A 14,839-nucleotide genomic window follows, 5' to 3' on the forward strand; every position below is an offset into this window, starting at 1 on the left:
CGGCAGGGCTGTGTGTGCCTGCTGCCGTGGATTGGAGTGTGTGTCGTGCGTGGTGTGCGGCGTACGGTGCATGCCTGGCTGCTGCCCTCTCCTCATGTGGTGTGCCCTCTGTGTGTGTCTGCCGCACCTCTCGTTTCCCCTGTTGCTCTCCATGTCCCTCACTGTGCAGATCAGCTCCACACCACTGAACGACCTCACTCACGATGATGATGACGTGCCGTCTGCTGTGCGCCCTGTTGGTGCTTGCCCTGTGCTGCTGCCCGCCCGTGTGTGCGTCAGGGGATACACCTGAAGAGCCTCCCAATACAACTACGACGACTACATCACAGGCACCTGACCCTACGAAGACTTTGCTTGGAGATGATGTAAGGACCACCAGTCTATCGCTTTCTTTGCCAGGGTCGCCAAGTAAGGAGTCCGTTGTGGAACGCGGAAAAACTGTGGGAGGGGGGGAAGGTTTCACCGATCAAGAAGCGCCAACAGATACGGAAGATCCGAAAGAAGTTAAGAAAGGCACGACTGGGCCAATACGTGGCAACAACCCACCCGCAAAACAAACAAATGAGGAGTCTGAAGCTTCCGCTCAGACAACGACAACGACGACTACAACACAGTCACCAACCACGACGACGACCACCACCACTACAACACATGCACCAAGTACTACGACTACTACAGAGGCGCCAGCTGTGTCGAGCACCCGCGCACCGTCACGTCTTCGTGAAATCGACGGCAGCCTCAGCAGCTCTGCGTGGGTGTGTGCCCCGCTGGTGCTCGCCGCATCCGCGCTGGCGTACACCGTTCTGGGCTGAAGAGGTGTGTGCGGGCTGTGCGTGCCAGCACCCAACCGCGGGGTTTGTGTGCGTGTGTTGTGGTCCACTGTATAAAATAAGAGAAATAATGATTGTGTTTTGCTTCACTTGCTTCTGCTGCCGTGCTGTGTGCTCCGCGTTGTGCCCCGCATCCGCCACGTTGAACGCATCGCGGACACACTCATATGCATGCGCACTGGAGCCCTGGGTTTGTTTTTCTTTTCTTTCTAATTTCTGTTTTTTAATTATTGTTTTTTATTGCTTTTTAAACTTGTGGTTTGCGGGGCGGTGTGCGAGCTCTGCAATCGTACTGATTCCATCTGTCTCGTGGTGTGTGCGCTGCTTCTGCTGGGGTGCTGCCATTTGTTGCTGTGCGTGGTGTAGCGGCCGTGTTTGTCTTTTTGCTTCCCTCTCTGTTGACGGGGAGTTACTTTTGCTGAAGGCTGCATGCAAGAGACAGGAGTGATGGCGATGATGACTGGCCGTGTGCTGCTGGTGTGTGCCCTCTGCGTGCTGTGGTGCGATGTTGTGGTGCCAGCGGCTTATGGCCTTGTCAGTGACAGAAGTGTTGTGGAGGAGGATATGGTCTTAACTTGGTATCCTGTGTTCAATGAGACATGCAGGAACAAAAGCACGAAGGAAGGAATGTTGGATGAGTTGGCGATGAAGAACTGTATGCGTACTGCAATGAAAGATGTTTGTGAAGCTTATTATATTGAGAAGTCGACCAAATCTCATGAGCCTGAAGCTGACCGTATTTGCAAGAAGTACGCTGGCGATACAGAGGAGGTTGTGCAACCATCAATACCACAAACCAAAGAGTCGCCTGATGCGGAAATACAGGTGGCAGCAGCAACTCCAGAAACACCGAAGGGCGGCGCAGCAGGAATGGGATCAAAACCGGGAGCACCAGCGGGTGATTCATCAGCAAATACGACGGAAGGGCCGGAATCAACCTCAGCTGCCACCGACACTTCAATTAATGAGGCTCAAAAAGGCGGTGAATTGGCGATGCCGAAGAATGCACCGGAATCCGATTATGCAGGGAGAGGAGAAGGAGAACAGGGTGAAGAGAAGCACAGTAATACGAAAGAAACACCAGCCAAAGCCGAGACAATGAAAAACATCACGACGATTGCCGAGAGTGACAGCAGCACCGCGGTCTCCCACACCACCTCTCCTCTTTTGCTTCTTCTTGTTGTTTTGCGGCTGCTGCTGTTGCTGCGGTAGTGGCCGCGTGAGAGTGAGGGAGAGAGAGCCGTGCACCGCCCGCACACACACTCGTATTTTACTCACTCTCTCTGTGTGTCCCCTTGCATGGACTCTCGCCCTCACCTCATCCCACGAAGCACACACATAATGTGCCCATTGTATATATGCATGCACACCCATGCAGGCCCGTTGGTGCTCTCTTTTGCACGACACGCACCGCTGCCGTCCTGCCTGGCTGCATGGGCGGAGCACCGTGACTGTTTCTGTTTTGTTTTTATTGCATTGAGTGGGCGACCTCTCTCTCTCCCGGCTGTGCTTTACGGGAGCAATGAGAGTGTGTGCGCTGGTCGTCCCACGCTTCGGCTTTTTGTTTTTTCTTTTGTTGTTTTGTGGTTGAGAGCACCCATTCCGCGGGCTGCGTGTGTGTGTGTGTGTGATGATATGAGTAATTTTTGCGTGTGTGCCATCCGCTTCTCTCTGCCGTTGCTTTCTTCTGACTCTCTTGTGGCGCACAGCTGCTCTGCAAAAATAGGCTCTGAAACACACACACACACACACACACACACACGCACACGGGCACACATACATACACACACTGAGAACGTACGCACACACACGATTCTGGCTGCTGCGGCCCTTGGGATGAGGGATGGCGTGTGCACGCGATTTATTCCCCTTGTCGTGATGCGGGCGTGGGATGTTGGCGGCGTGCAACAGCTTACTAATGTGGTTTTTTATTGACGGTGCCTCGGATAGGTGCGGAGCGATTCCCGCCCAGCGGCTGGAGGTGCCTCTCCCGCTGTGTATTTGATGGCGGGGGATTCCCCGGCTGTGCGAGGTGATGTGCGCCGGCGGCGGAGCGGGTGTGATGGAGGGACAACAGTGGAACGACTGGCTGACGGTAGCGCGTGGATGCTGCGAAGGGCGGCTGTGGCCTTTTGCCTCCCGCTGGTTCTTTTATGTGTGTAAGCGTCGCCTGGTGTATGCTGAAGCGTGGCAGAAGCACCTGCCGTGGCTCCTGCTGGTGGTGACCGTCGCTGTGTGTTCCCGGTGCAGTGGTCTTCCTTCTGCTGTTCCGTGTGTCCGTGTGCGTGAGTTGTTGTTTTTGGGAGTGACTGCGACGTGGATGGTAGTACGACTCACAGTGGATGGGTGGCGGTGCTCGCTGCCTCACCTCTTTACTTGGCTTGTTTTCTCTTCTCTCTCCGCCTTACGCATACACACGCTAGAAAGGAAGTTACGACCAAGCGCGAATCGCCACTGTGAAATTCGAAGGCACTGAAAGGACCAACAACACACACACCGCCCACACACATATATTTATATGCACTCACGTGTTGCTGCCGTGAAGGCACCCCGCACACACAACCGTCGCCGCGTGACCGGATCCAGCGGAAGGAGGAGGGAAGGAAGAGAGAGTGAGCCGCAGAGGCCCAACATGTCGCAGCGTGTGTTTACTTCCGCGGTGCTGCTCCTCCTCGTCGTGATGATTTGCTGCAGTACTTGTGGAGCTGCGCAAGGTGAGGAGGATCAGTCGTCTGATCCCCAGTTTCAATGGAAGGGCATCAGTGAGGGTGAAGGTGATGGAAATCTGGAGTTGTTTGGAATTCCCGGCCTTTTGAAAGTTGGAAGTGATGCATTTGCCGTTGCCGAGGCGCAGTGCAAGAAGGACGAAAACAACGTCTTTACTGGCGTTGCATCCCAACTTCTCACGATAAAAGACGATAACAAACCGGAGGAAGTTCTGAAGGATGCCAGAGTGGTACAATTTCTGGAGGAAGGCGCTTCCACAAGCAAGGGAGTGGATGTGAGCCGGCCAACAACAGTTGTGAATGGAAATGATATTTACATGCTTGTTGGGAAATGCAGCCGGACAGATGCCACTGGTGTTCAGGAGAGTGGTGCCGATGACTGGGGGCTATTGCTGGTGAAAGGGGAAGTCAGTGATGAAGAAGAAAGTAACAAACAAATTGACTGGAAAGATACTAAACGTCTCCCGACGACACCTTTCGGCGAACAACTTTCATCCTTGACACGGCTGATCGGAAGCGGTGCATCGGGTGTTAAGATGGAGGACGGTACGCTTGTGTTCCCAGTGGAAGCCGAGGAGAGGGAGACTGACAAGGAGGAGGATGGAAAGACAACTACCGTTTCGCTGATCATGTACTCCTCGGATCCTGCGATTTGGAAGCTGTCGAAGGGGATTTCTGCCGAAGGCTGCAGTGATCCCTCCGTCGTGGAGTGGAAGGACAAACTCATGATGATGACTGCGTGTGATGATGGCCGCCGCAGGGTGTACGAGTCCGGTGACAAGGGGGAGTCGTGGACGGAGGCACTCGGGACACTCTCGCGCGTGTGGAGCAACAGAAAGGTCGGAAGTGAGAAGGCCGTTGGGAGCGGGTTCATCACAACGACCTTTGGCAATGATAATAAGGAAGTGATGCTCGTTACTCTGCCGGTTTATTCCAAAGAAAACCAAAAAGAAAAAGAAAAGGGCGAACTCCATCTTTGGCTGACGGACAATACGCACATTGTTGATATTGGGCCGGTATCTAGGGAAGGACGAAGATGCTGCCGCCAGCTCCCTGTTGTACAAAAGTATTACAAGTGGAACTGATGATAATAATAATGAGAAGTTGATTGCACTGTACGAGAAGAAGGGCGATGGGAAACCATCACCCGGTATGGTCTGTGCGTCTGACTGCGCAGCTGGAGCGGGTGAAGGAGGTGCTGGCGACCTGGAAGGAAGTGGACAAACATGTCTCCCAGCTGTGCGCTTCTGAGAGCGCTGTGCAGGCTACCTCACCTGACAATGCCTGCAAAAAAAGTAAGATCACGGATGGGCTGGTTGGCTTTTTGTCCGGCAACTTCTCTGATGACACATGGAGTGACGAGTACCTCGGGGTGAACGCCACAGTAAAGAAGGGAACGAAAGAAGGAGTGCCAGCAGCGGTAGCAGAGACTACAGGGTCTTCCGATGGAGTGACGTTCACAGGGCGCGTGGGCGGAGTGGCCCGTTGGCAGTCAGGGGGAGAATCAGCTGTACCACTTTGCGAATTACAACTTCACTCTTGTGGCGACGGTGTCCATCGACGGTGAGCCGACGAAGGAGGGTCCTATTTCTTTGATGGGTGCGAAGATGAAGGATGCAGAGAATCCAGTACTTCTTGGACTGTCGTACAACAATAAAGAGAAGAAGTGGCAGGTGCTGTGCGGTGGGAAACCGACGGAGGTGCAAAACCGCATTGAGGGGCAAGAGAAAACACACCAGGTGGCCATTGTGCTGCAGAACGGCACTCAGGGCTCCGCGTACGTCGATGGTCAGCGTGTGAGAGATGAGCAATGTGAAGTGGAAAATACGGAAGATAAAAAGATCTCCCACTTCTGCATTGGAGGGGATGGAGGCAACACAGAGAGCCAAGAAGGCGTGTCTGTGACGGTGACGAACGTCCTGCTGTACAACCGCCCGTTGGTTGACGATGAGATTACTGCGCTTAATGCACTTAAAGCCCCGATTACGCCTCCGAAGACCGAAAATGCGCAGGAAATTGTGTTGCCGTCTTCTGGCAGAACGCCGCATACGGGAAAGGAACCTTTGAATGCAGGTGAAGGTGCGGACGGTGGAAGTGCATCCCAAGCAGCTTCCATTGCTTCGACTTCCATACCTGTGGGGCAGACCGTACAGCAGTTGGCTTCTGAAACATCTTCCGATGGAAATGCAGATGTGGATGGCGCTTTCTCGTCTAGCGGTAACCCAACGGTGGGGGAGGGGAGTGCAGATACGATACAGGGGGATGGACCACACACACCTTCCGTGGGTGATACCGCCGCCACAGCAGATACAAACGTGCTTACCGCTAAAGGCGAGGGGCACGATGGACCCGCATTGACACCTGAAGCGAGCGTGAGCTCTGGTGCGGATGGGGAGACGGCAGGAGGAACGGGTGGGCAGGAGGAGGAGCAGATCCATCCGCAGGACAGGGACGCAAATGCTACGGCCCTCAGCAGCAGTCTTGGAAATTTGTCGCAGGGGAATAACAGCGATGCCGGCACTGTGCGTGAAAGGAGGGTGCTGCCGCTGCTTCTTCTGCTGTTGGGACTGTGGGGGTTTGCGGCTCAGTGAGGGGTGACTGGCAGCCGCGTGGGGCAATCGCGATCTCCCCTGCACAGAATTGCGTCCAAGAAATAATTCTTTTGAAAAACTTTTTTTTCGCTTTTTTACTTTATTTACATTTTATAATTGTTTTTTTTCCTGTGCGTAATATAAGCCTTTTTTGTGCGTTTTTTCATTTTTCAATGTTTTTGTTTTCCTTTAAAAAATATTTCTGTTTTGTTGTTTTAATTTTTTATTCCCATCCCTTCTTTTTTTTTGCTTTTGGGGGCAATCACTGTGGAGGTTCTTTGTTTCTTTTCTACTCTTCCCTCTTTTTAATTGTTTGTTGCCGCACTCTTCCTGTGAGGGGTGCCGTGTGTTTCCCGCCCAACTGCTCCACTCGCACACCCACCGACACGCTCATGACGACGGCCCTGTGCGCCTCGCCTGCTGCACGCATGAGGAGGGGCCGCGACGAACGGCGCGCTGAGGGAGCCGTGACGTGTGGGCGTGCGACGAGGGCCTGTGGGGCGGAGCACACATTTCTTTCCCTCTTGTTTTGTTTTCTTTTTTGCGGCCAGGGCGGGCAGACACCCGCAGCGCCACACACACAGCCACACTCCGCCGCCGTGTATTTTAGGATTTTTTTTGTTTTTGTGGCTGTGTGTGCTGCCACCGTGTGTGATTGTTGAGGTTGGGCCGTACCGCATGTATCGCTGCCATCCAGCTGTGCCTCTTGCTGTGCTGATGTGCCTCCCTGTAATTCTCCTCTTTCCCGCTCCTGCAGCACACAACCACACACACAGTCATAATTATTTGCACAGTGCACTGAAAGAATTTGTTGGCGACGGCTGGAAGCCTTTTTGCATTCCGCTTGGGGCCGGCTGACGCGGCTGCACGATGCCCGCCATGTGTGAAGGTGTTGCCTGCTCTTGGGGTCATTCTTCTCTTCCCTTCTGTTTTCTTGCACTTCCGAGTGCGTGCGCTGCTTGGTGTGTGCTGGCGCGTGACGGACGGTGCCATGATCGCCTCCTCTGACGGTGACAGTCGCTTTGTTCTCGGCACACACCCACGCACCCTTGCTTGTCTTTCTGTGGGAGTGATTGCAGTTTGCCAGTGCTGCGAGCGTGATGGGGACCACGACGGCGTCACCCCTCGAGAGGGTCCCGCGCACTGTTGGTTGTGGAGGGGCGAGGCGGTTTGCCTGCAGCCTGACTGACAGAACCGCACAGTCGTTTCATTGCGGTCACTCCGTCGGCATCATTCGCTGCGGTGGTGTCCGCAGGAGCCGCAGCCCCGATGAGGATGGCCTCGTAGTTATCTGGCAGCTCATACCTTCAGGCCCTTCGCCATTCAGGATTGCCCTTGCTGCTCGACTAGCGCAGCACCGGCCCGGCATAGTTCTTCTTCAGGAGTGCAGGCAGCAGAGTGCCCCAGCGACGAGGCTCATTGGCTGCAGTGACTTCCACCAGGCCTGCAGTGGGCGTGCCGGTGGCGTGGCCCTCTTGGTGCGCCACACCTTGCCGTGCGAGCGCCTGTCGCTGCTGGAACCAACTGCGTGGAGACCACCGCCCTCCGCGTGTGCCCACCGGCCTGCCCCAGCATGTACGTGGTGAACCTCTGCAACCTTCCCACGGCAATGGCTCACGCTGTTCACCTTGCGAGCACCATTCGTCTCCCTGGTTCTGCAGCGCCCATTGCGGGTGACCTGAATTCACACCATGAGCTGCGGGACGGTCCTTCACCATCCACGACGGCAGGAGAGAACCTCGCCGCCACCCCAAGCGGCATGGAGATTGAGCTTTCCGACGACCCGGCACAGGCAACGCGGATCAGCGGCCGTCACGTCTTGTTTCCCGACGTGACTGCGCAATGCGTACTGCGTGTCTCCCACTGGACGTCCACCAGTTTGGACTCGTATCAACATCTGTCATCCCACACTGCGGGGACGGAGGACGGCATCCCGCGACAGGCAGGCATGCTGCCACGACGGAAACATGCTGCCTTTGCTATGTGTGCAGCTGACTGGAATGATTCCACCACGGCGTTTCACACGCCTCTGGCCACTGTGACCACATGGTTGGAGATGCACCGAAGCACCATACAAGCGGCAAGGAGCGACATCCCGTGCGGCAGCCGTGACAGCTCCACAGGAATGTGGACGGACGGAATGGAGCGTGCCGAGTCCACTGCAGCGGCGGCGTGCAACGCGCACACTGCCTCACCAGGAGGCAGCCTGCCCCGAGCTGAAGTTCTCCGCAAACGGGAGGACTGCAATCATGCCCTTCGCGGTGGTTTCTCCATGCTGCTGAAGGTCCGTGCAAAGCAGCTTGGTGCCCTCTCGAGCCCAGGCCTGTGATACCCCGAGGCATGGCGGTACCACGTCCCCGCTGTCTGGGATCGGCTGTGCTGCGGTACTCTTGGGAGTGCGTCTGTGCTCTGCCTCGGCAAAAGGCAAACCGCTCGTCCGTCACACTGTCCGCGTCTCACGTGCTGTGATCCCCACAGCTGCCTGCACAGTTTGTGCTCGCGTGCCTCTGGTGACTGGAATATGGATTGGCCCTTCACGCCGTGTGCGCCTGACTCGGCCATCCGCGACTGTTTGCCTGGCATGGCCCCTGGCCCCGGCGGCGTATTGAGTGCGTTTCTGCTCCATCTTGTACCCGCTGCCCGCTGCTCCCACAGAACGATGATCAACACCTCCCTCGCCGACGGCATTCTGCGAAGTCCTTGGGAAATGGGGACGCCACTTCCATCCACATGCACGGGAAGGACACACGCCGCACAGGGAAATTTGTCGGCCACTCACGCTGCTCTTTGTCCTGCTAGGTGTGAGCGAAGGACTGGTCCACTGCCGCCTGTCAGCACTGCTGGCACACCACCGACGTCAGCCTGGATCCACGCCACGACGCACGGCCTCGGAGTTTGTGACGACTGTGAGTGACGAAGCGGCACGATGGCTGAGCAGGTGCATCGCTGTGGAGTTCGAGCGTCGCAGGGGCGTCGTTCCGCGCTGCACCGTCGCCGTTGCCGCTCCCTCGCCGTCCCGATCGGCATCTCGACTGCGTTCGACACCGTTGGCGATGGGCGAGTGCTGGCTGTGCTCTGCGGGCTCCCGCGCCCGGGCCGTCGCGCCCAACGCTGGTAGCACAATCGCCTGCGAGGCGGCTGCGTTGGGGTGAGTGCTCGCGAGCAATATTCCCGACAGCAGCTTCCCTCAGCCGTGGCAGCCCAATGCAGCGTCGTGCGGCCCCAGCTCCTCCACCGCCACGTGGATGGTCTGCTGCGCCGCCTGGACAGCATTCACTTTGCTTCGGCGTTCATGCACGCTGACGACCGCACGCTTGTTGCGTTGTGTGCGGACCTCTGTGCCTGTGGTGCGGCAATGCCAGCTGCCGTGTCCGTTGTGGCCACATGGACTGCCGAGCACTGCCTGAGTATCAACGCCGAAAGGAGCGGTGCCGCTCTGTTCTGCATCGCCTCACACCGACAGTCTGACGAGGACGCGGCAGACCATCGTCTGGGCGGTGGGAACCCACGCGTCAATCCCACAGTGTGCGTCTGCTCGGCAACGCGATTGATCGACACCTCAATTTTGTTTTGCACGCCACCGCCGCTGCAGGGCAGACCGTGCCACGCCGCCGTCAGCTGCGGCTGGGCGCAGGAGCTGGTGCGTCCCAGCACACCATGCGATCCCTTCGGGTTGGGTGCGTCCACGGTGCGTTGCACCACGGCGGTGAGGCAATCGCACCGTGTCGGCCCCCACTCGCCTCCACAGCCTGGAAGTGCGGCACGGCGACAGCTGCACATCATCGCTCGTCCCACGCGTATCATCGAAGGATACCTCTGTCCACCTGGCCTCCAGTCCAGCACCGCTGCGGAGGATCGTTGGGTTCCGCGCACCCACACGGCACGAACGTCTCTCACTTCTCCGTTATATTGAGGACGTGCGTGGCGCAGTATGCTCGGAAACCACACCTTCGTCAATACCTGGGAAGGCAGCGACGACCATTCCGCTGCCGGGAGATGCCGTCCTCAAGGAGCCGCGACGCGTCCGCAGCCGCATGGGGATCTCCCCGGACCGCATCCGCGCCCCTCTTGTTGAGCACCGAGTTTTAGCCTGGGACACTGTGAGCTGCAGCGGGGTGGACGTCTTCCGGCCACGGCACGCCAAGGACGCCCCGGACGGCGTGAGACGATCGGCCGTTGAAGCGGCCTGCACCTCTCTGGGACTGTATGACGCAGGTCGCTGGATGGACGGCACGTTGTCTCTCGCTGAGCATGCATCTGGATCCGCTGCACTGCCACTTGACTCCCCGGACAGCGGAGCTCCCTGTGGAGCCTCACCGCACAGCTGCTGGCAGCCTTGCATGCACCTGCCGAGCGGAGCGTCCTGATACTGAGCATGGCCTCGGACAGTTTTCAGTTCCCCGCCTGGCAGCAGCATCCCAATCGCCCACACGAGTTCCTGTCGCCACAGCCTCCCTCTCGGCGATGGAGTCGCTCCGCCTTGGCCAGCTGGCGGTGCACGACGACGTCAGCAAGGAGATTTGTATTGTGCCGCTTTCACTGGCGGATCGAGGTCGCACAGCTAGCTCTACATTTTCCCCATGACACTGCGGAATCCCACGCAAAACGTGACAGCGGACGCTGATGCCGTCATGGCACGATCCCTCCCGCAGGACTGCGTCACTGCCTGGCACGTGGAATTCCTCACTGCAGTGAAGCGACGGCACTGGAATGGTGTCCAGGAGGAAAAGGAAGGCGCACACACCGCGTGACAGGCGGCTGTCGGTGTGGCGAGGACTCTATTCCTGGTGTTGACCCGGAAATTGGTCCCCGAATGGCGGCACTGCGCACAGTCGCGATGCGACTCCTGCCCACTCTTCGACAGGCCTGCACGCACCCTGCAGATCACAAGGAACCCTCTGTGTCGGTGGTGCCGTCCCTCCCTGACTGCGGTGAGCGGCCCGCCTCTGCCTCTGCCGGAACCTTTTTCCCGAAGTGAGCGCCGCAACTCCTTGCCTGCCAGCGAGCGGCGGATTGACGTCCTCCTGCCCAACCTGCAGCAGAGTGCGCTTGTCCGCCCACAGCATGAGGGCACATGCCGGACGTGCTCAGCCTGGCGTTATAATACTTTGCGAGGGCCTCCCATGCGGATGCCACAATGGCGCCACCGTCTTCTTAACAGGTGCCTCGCGCGCAGGCCACTATCGAAAGTGCCAAGCGCATCAACAAGTCAAATACGGACAACGCAACTCTGCAATTTGCAACGACAACCATAGCCCTTCAGACACTACTCTACCGCAAGCCCTCACCGGCCGCTGATCCCCCGACGGACCACGGGAGACTCCGCCTCATCCACTGCGGGAATGCCCCGTCGTCGACCACTGAGCATTCGAATCTTCGGAGAAAATTTATTTCGCATGACAGCGTTATTCGAGACGGGAAAGTTGTCCACGTTTTTACGAACAGCCCTCGGGCGATCAACGAATAGTGACAATGTCGTATAACAAAAAAAAAAAAAAAGGGAAAAGAAGGCTATTCTGTGTTTATCGATGTTTTTATTGTTTTATTTGCTTCCCACAATTACGGGTTGCAATGATGTTCTTCTAAACCTAATCTTCGCACAACGCACAAATGCCACGGAGGAATATCGCACGGAAGCAGGTAGTGGACGCAACCAAAGAAGCATAACAACACATCAGCAAACGGATATAGCAATGTGAAACAAAAAGCACAGAAACGTCACGTACGGAGCGGAACGGGCACTAGTTGTGTGTGCGCGCGGCGGCGGCAGACATCCTCGCTGTCCTCCTCTCCCGCCTTACTTCTCTCTCCCCCCGGTGTGGGCGAGCTGCCCGCGGTGACGCACTGAGGGTCCGCTCGCTATTAAAGGGGATGGCGGGCACGGTCTCGTGGAGGCGGTTGGGCTGGGCGGCATCAGCGTCACCATCTAACGATTCCTCCGTTGGCTCGTCGGGGAGCACGCTCAGATTTCTCGAGTTACATACATAAGAAGCTCCTCATCACGTGCTGCCGCAGTGCGAGATCATAACGGGGAGTGCGTGGGTGATCGCCCACGCAGCTGACCCCTGGCAGTGCAAAAAGACCGCCCATTTCACTTGCGCACAACACCCGCTCAACTACAATTGCATGGCTCAGTTTACAGCCACAGACGAGCAACAAATGACACATCAAAGAGACCCAAGCCAAATACAATAACAAAATAGAGGCCTCCAACGCCTTCAAGCGCACGCGCAGCACGCGTCTATCGCCCTATTCATCCACCCCGTCGTGGTCGGTCGCCAACCAAAGTATGATCCTTGTTTTTGAACCTTCGTTTTGCACTTGGCTGATTCTCATTGCTCGCATATACAATTTTTCCTTCTTATTTACATTCCTTTCCCGGCACTCCCGCCAAACCCGTTGTTGTTTCCTTTTGGAACTTTCCCTCCGGCCGCCGCTTCAGTGTGCCGAGATGTGGGCAACGAGGTCCAGTACCTTGTGGGAGTACCCGGTCTCGTTGCCGTGCCATGAGGCAAGCTTCACGAAGCGATCGTTGAGGGAAATGCCGGCCTTGACGGCAAAGACGGACGTCAGCGCGACGCCACCCATGTCGGTGGAAACAGCCTCGTCTTCCGTGTGGCCAAGAAAGCTCTTCAGCTTCCCCTCGGAGGCTGCATCGGTGGCGGCGCGGAGCTGCTCGTATGCCGCCGGCCTCTCCAGGCGCGCGGTGAAGTCGACAACCGACACGTTTGGAGTCGGCACACGGAACGCCATGCCGGTCAGCCTGCCGTTCAGCGCGGGAATGCCTTTCCCAGCCGCCTTGGCCGCTCCGGTGACGGACGGGACGATTTTCCGCGCCGCACCGCGACCACCGTGCCATTCTTTGAGCGATGCGCCGTCCGCTGTTTGTTGCGACGCCATGGTGGCGCGCGCTGTGGCCATGAGACCCTCAACGGCACCGAATTTTTCATGAGGGATCTTCGCGGGCGGCGCGAGGCGTTGGAGACGATTTGCTGTCCCTTGCAAATCGTGTCTTTCACACCCACGAAAAGCGTGGGCGTGTCGTCCCCCGGCTGGCCTGTCATGACGGTTTTTTCGCGCCGGCCTGGGCGTGCCCGCGGGCGGTCCCATCGGCGAGGAAGAGACCCGTCAACTCGAGCGCGGCCGCCGTGTCGACCTCATCCCGCCCGAGATTGGCGTGGCCGCGCTCACTCGTCACGAGGGTCTTCTCTCCGTCGGCGGTGCGGCCATGAGAGTCGGCAATCTCCATGTCGCTGCCGCGCCGCCAACGCATAGCGGAGTGCGCCCCGAAGCGCCGGCGACGTTCCCGCAGGAGCGACGCGCCTGATCCGGAGGCCGCGGCGAAAAACGCACGTGGAAGTTGGCGTTGCGCGTGCCGCGGTCGGTTGCCGGGCCAGTCGGGCAGGGACGCTGCGGCCAGTCATTTCCGCACTGCCCAGGGTCGTGTGGGCGGACCGGGAGACACACCATTCGGAGCCCCCCAGCGCAAAGCGAAGAGCCCAACGGGAGACGGCCGCCGTGGCGTGGTGCCGGGGACTTTTTCCCCGCATTCCCGGGGAGGCCAGGAGTGTTTCCCTCGCGGGGCCGCGCTGTCGCCGGGCAGCTCCGCTTAGTAGGGCGTACTTGCTTCACGATGACGGCTGGCGTGTGGGCCGTCGTCTTTGTCTAAGGTGCGGGGGAAAGAGAACGAAAGAACAACAACGAGAGAACGCATTGTCTTCCAACGAGGGCTTTTTGAGCCGTCGACTTTTTTTCCTGCTTCGCGAGAGCGGCGCTGCTCCCTGTTTTTCGTTGGTATTCTTCTCGGGTTTTGAGGTTTAGGGTCTGTTTTTCGTTTTGAATTAGGGGCTTGTTCATGTGGTTGCCATTACGTGTGCGATGAAAAACTTTTTAGGCGTGAGATGGAAGGCTGTTTTTTTTTTTCTTTTATTGCTTTGCGCGACCCGTTGGTTATGGATTACTTTTCGTACTGAGGTTGATCATTCCTTCACATGGCTAGTGCGGTTTTTTCTTTTACGCTTTTTCTTTTTTGTATTTGGTAAAATAGGCTACCATTATTTCATGATGTCTTTGTCACGACCTTCACTTTTATGCTGGCTGGCCCTGTATCGTGCATTGCCTTCTTTTGCCTTTGAAAATGTTCCAACCAATAAAAGGCAAAAAGTTCGACCGTTTTTGTTTATGAAGGAAATAGATGTGGCGGTTGCTCAGGTCTTCGGTTTACTGTTCCTGTGTTTTTTGTTTATTGTTATGGGGCTTGGCTTTTACTACTTCTATACCATGCGTTTGGTAAAGAGGGCCCGACGGAAGGTGGAGTGAAATGTTTACTGTTGGTTAGAAAATAATTTAAAGGCAAAGTTAGAAATTTAAGAAGGAAAATGATGCGGTTATTTTTTGTATCTTTGGCTTAGTCTTTTTTTTTCTTATTATTTGTACCTGATTATTGTACTTTCCTAAGAATGTGGCTCTGATATGGATTAATTCCATTTTGTTGTCACTATATAGTTTAGTTGAAACAATATCGCATGCATTATGAGGATTTTGAGGTGATTACTGCCGAGAATGGTGCCTCATCACTAAGTTTTGAACTTGCTTGTGCCACAGCAATGGATCATTACATTCGGTGTACGGCACCACATGACAAGCAGGAAACTGACAAGTATATGTCGCCGTGCTCAACTGGCCTTCGGGT

The 14,839-nt window shown here is 56.5% G+C and overlaps 4 protein-coding genes, 2 non-coding genes and 2 pseudogenes across 6 annotated transcripts, besides 11 other annotated features; 5 read left to right on the forward strand and 3 right to left on the reverse strand.

Moving 5' to 3' along the window:
* Positions 1-786: part of a sequence feature (areas not merged during assembly with more than two copies in the genome that could not be assigned to a particular haplotype) that runs on past the window's edge.
* On the forward strand, positions 204-812 carry Tc00.1047053509699.200 (mucin TcMUCII, putative; the record flags this gene model as incomplete). The annotated part of the gene is made up of 1 exon (XM_812221.1): positions 204-812. One exon carries the CDS (start codon positions 204-206, stop codon positions 810-812), a length of 609 nt encoding a protein of 202 aa, XP_817314.1.
* Positions 587-649: a microsatellite.
* Positions 787-1,623: a sequence feature (haploid, Esmeraldo-like haplotype).
* Tc00.1047053509699.210 (mucin-associated surface protein (MASP), putative) lies at positions 1,278-2,042 on the forward strand (the record flags this gene model as incomplete). The annotated part of the gene is made up of 1 exon (XM_812222.1): positions 1,278-2,042. One exon carries the CDS (start codon positions 1,278-1,280, stop codon positions 2,040-2,042), a length of 765 nt encoding a protein of 254 aa, XP_817315.1.
* Positions 1,624-1,671: a sequence feature (areas not merged during assembly with more than two copies in the genome that could not be assigned to a particular haplotype).
* Positions 1,672-2,673: a sequence feature (heterozygous, non-Esmeraldo-like haplotype).
* Positions 2,565-2,620: a microsatellite.
* Positions 2,674-5,677: a sequence feature (areas not merged during assembly with more than two copies in the genome that could not be assigned to a particular haplotype).
* Positions 3,349-6,147, forward strand: Tc00.1047053509699.220 (annotated as a pseudogene).
* Positions 5,678-5,904: a sequence feature (areas merged during assembly that could not be assigned to a particular haplotype. This can correspond to areas where the two haplotypes were merged or to regions with more than two copies in the genome that were merged during assembly.).
* Positions 5,905-6,485: a sequence feature (areas merged during assembly that could not be assigned to a particular haplotype. This can correspond to areas where the two haplotypes were merged or to regions with more than two copies in the genome that were merged during assembly.).
* Positions 6,486-6,567: a sequence feature (heterozygous, Esmeraldo-like haplotype).
* Positions 6,568-14,839: a sequence feature (areas not merged during assembly with more than two copies in the genome that could not be assigned to a particular haplotype).
* Tc00.1047053509699.240 (uncharacterized protein) lies at positions 7,721-8,476 on the forward strand (the record flags this gene model as incomplete). The annotated part of the gene is made up of 1 exon (XM_812223.1): positions 7,721-8,476. One exon carries the CDS (start codon positions 7,721-7,723, stop codon positions 8,474-8,476), a length of 756 nt encoding a protein of 251 aa, XP_817316.1.
* Tc00.1047053509699.250 (uncharacterized protein) lies at positions 10,354-10,731 on the forward strand (the record flags this gene model as incomplete). Its single annotated transcript, XM_812224.1, has 1 exon — positions 10,354-10,731. One exon carries the CDS (start codon positions 10,354-10,356, stop codon positions 10,729-10,731), a length of 378 nt encoding a protein of 125 aa, XP_817317.1.
* On the reverse strand, positions 11,958-12,021 carry Tc00.1047053509699.260. Its single transcript, XR_008255618.1, has one exon. It is a non-coding gene; the product is annotated as an H/ACA snoRNA, TC10C1H1 (small nucleolar RNA).
* On the reverse strand, positions 12,059-12,149 carry Tc00.1047053509699.270. Its single transcript, XR_008255619.1, has one exon. It is a non-coding gene; the product is annotated as a C/D small nucleolar RNA (snoRNA), TB10C1C1 (small nucleolar RNA).
* On the reverse strand, positions 12,569-13,390 carry Tc00.1047053509699.268 (annotated as a pseudogene).

Source organism: Trypanosoma cruzi, genomic scaffold (assembly GCF_000209065.1).
Source record: "Trypanosoma cruzi strain CL Brener 1047053516405 genomic scaffold, whole genome shotgun sequence".
Classification (NCBI taxonomy): domain Eukaryota; phylum Euglenozoa; class Kinetoplastea; order Trypanosomatida; family Trypanosomatidae; genus Trypanosoma; species Trypanosoma cruzi.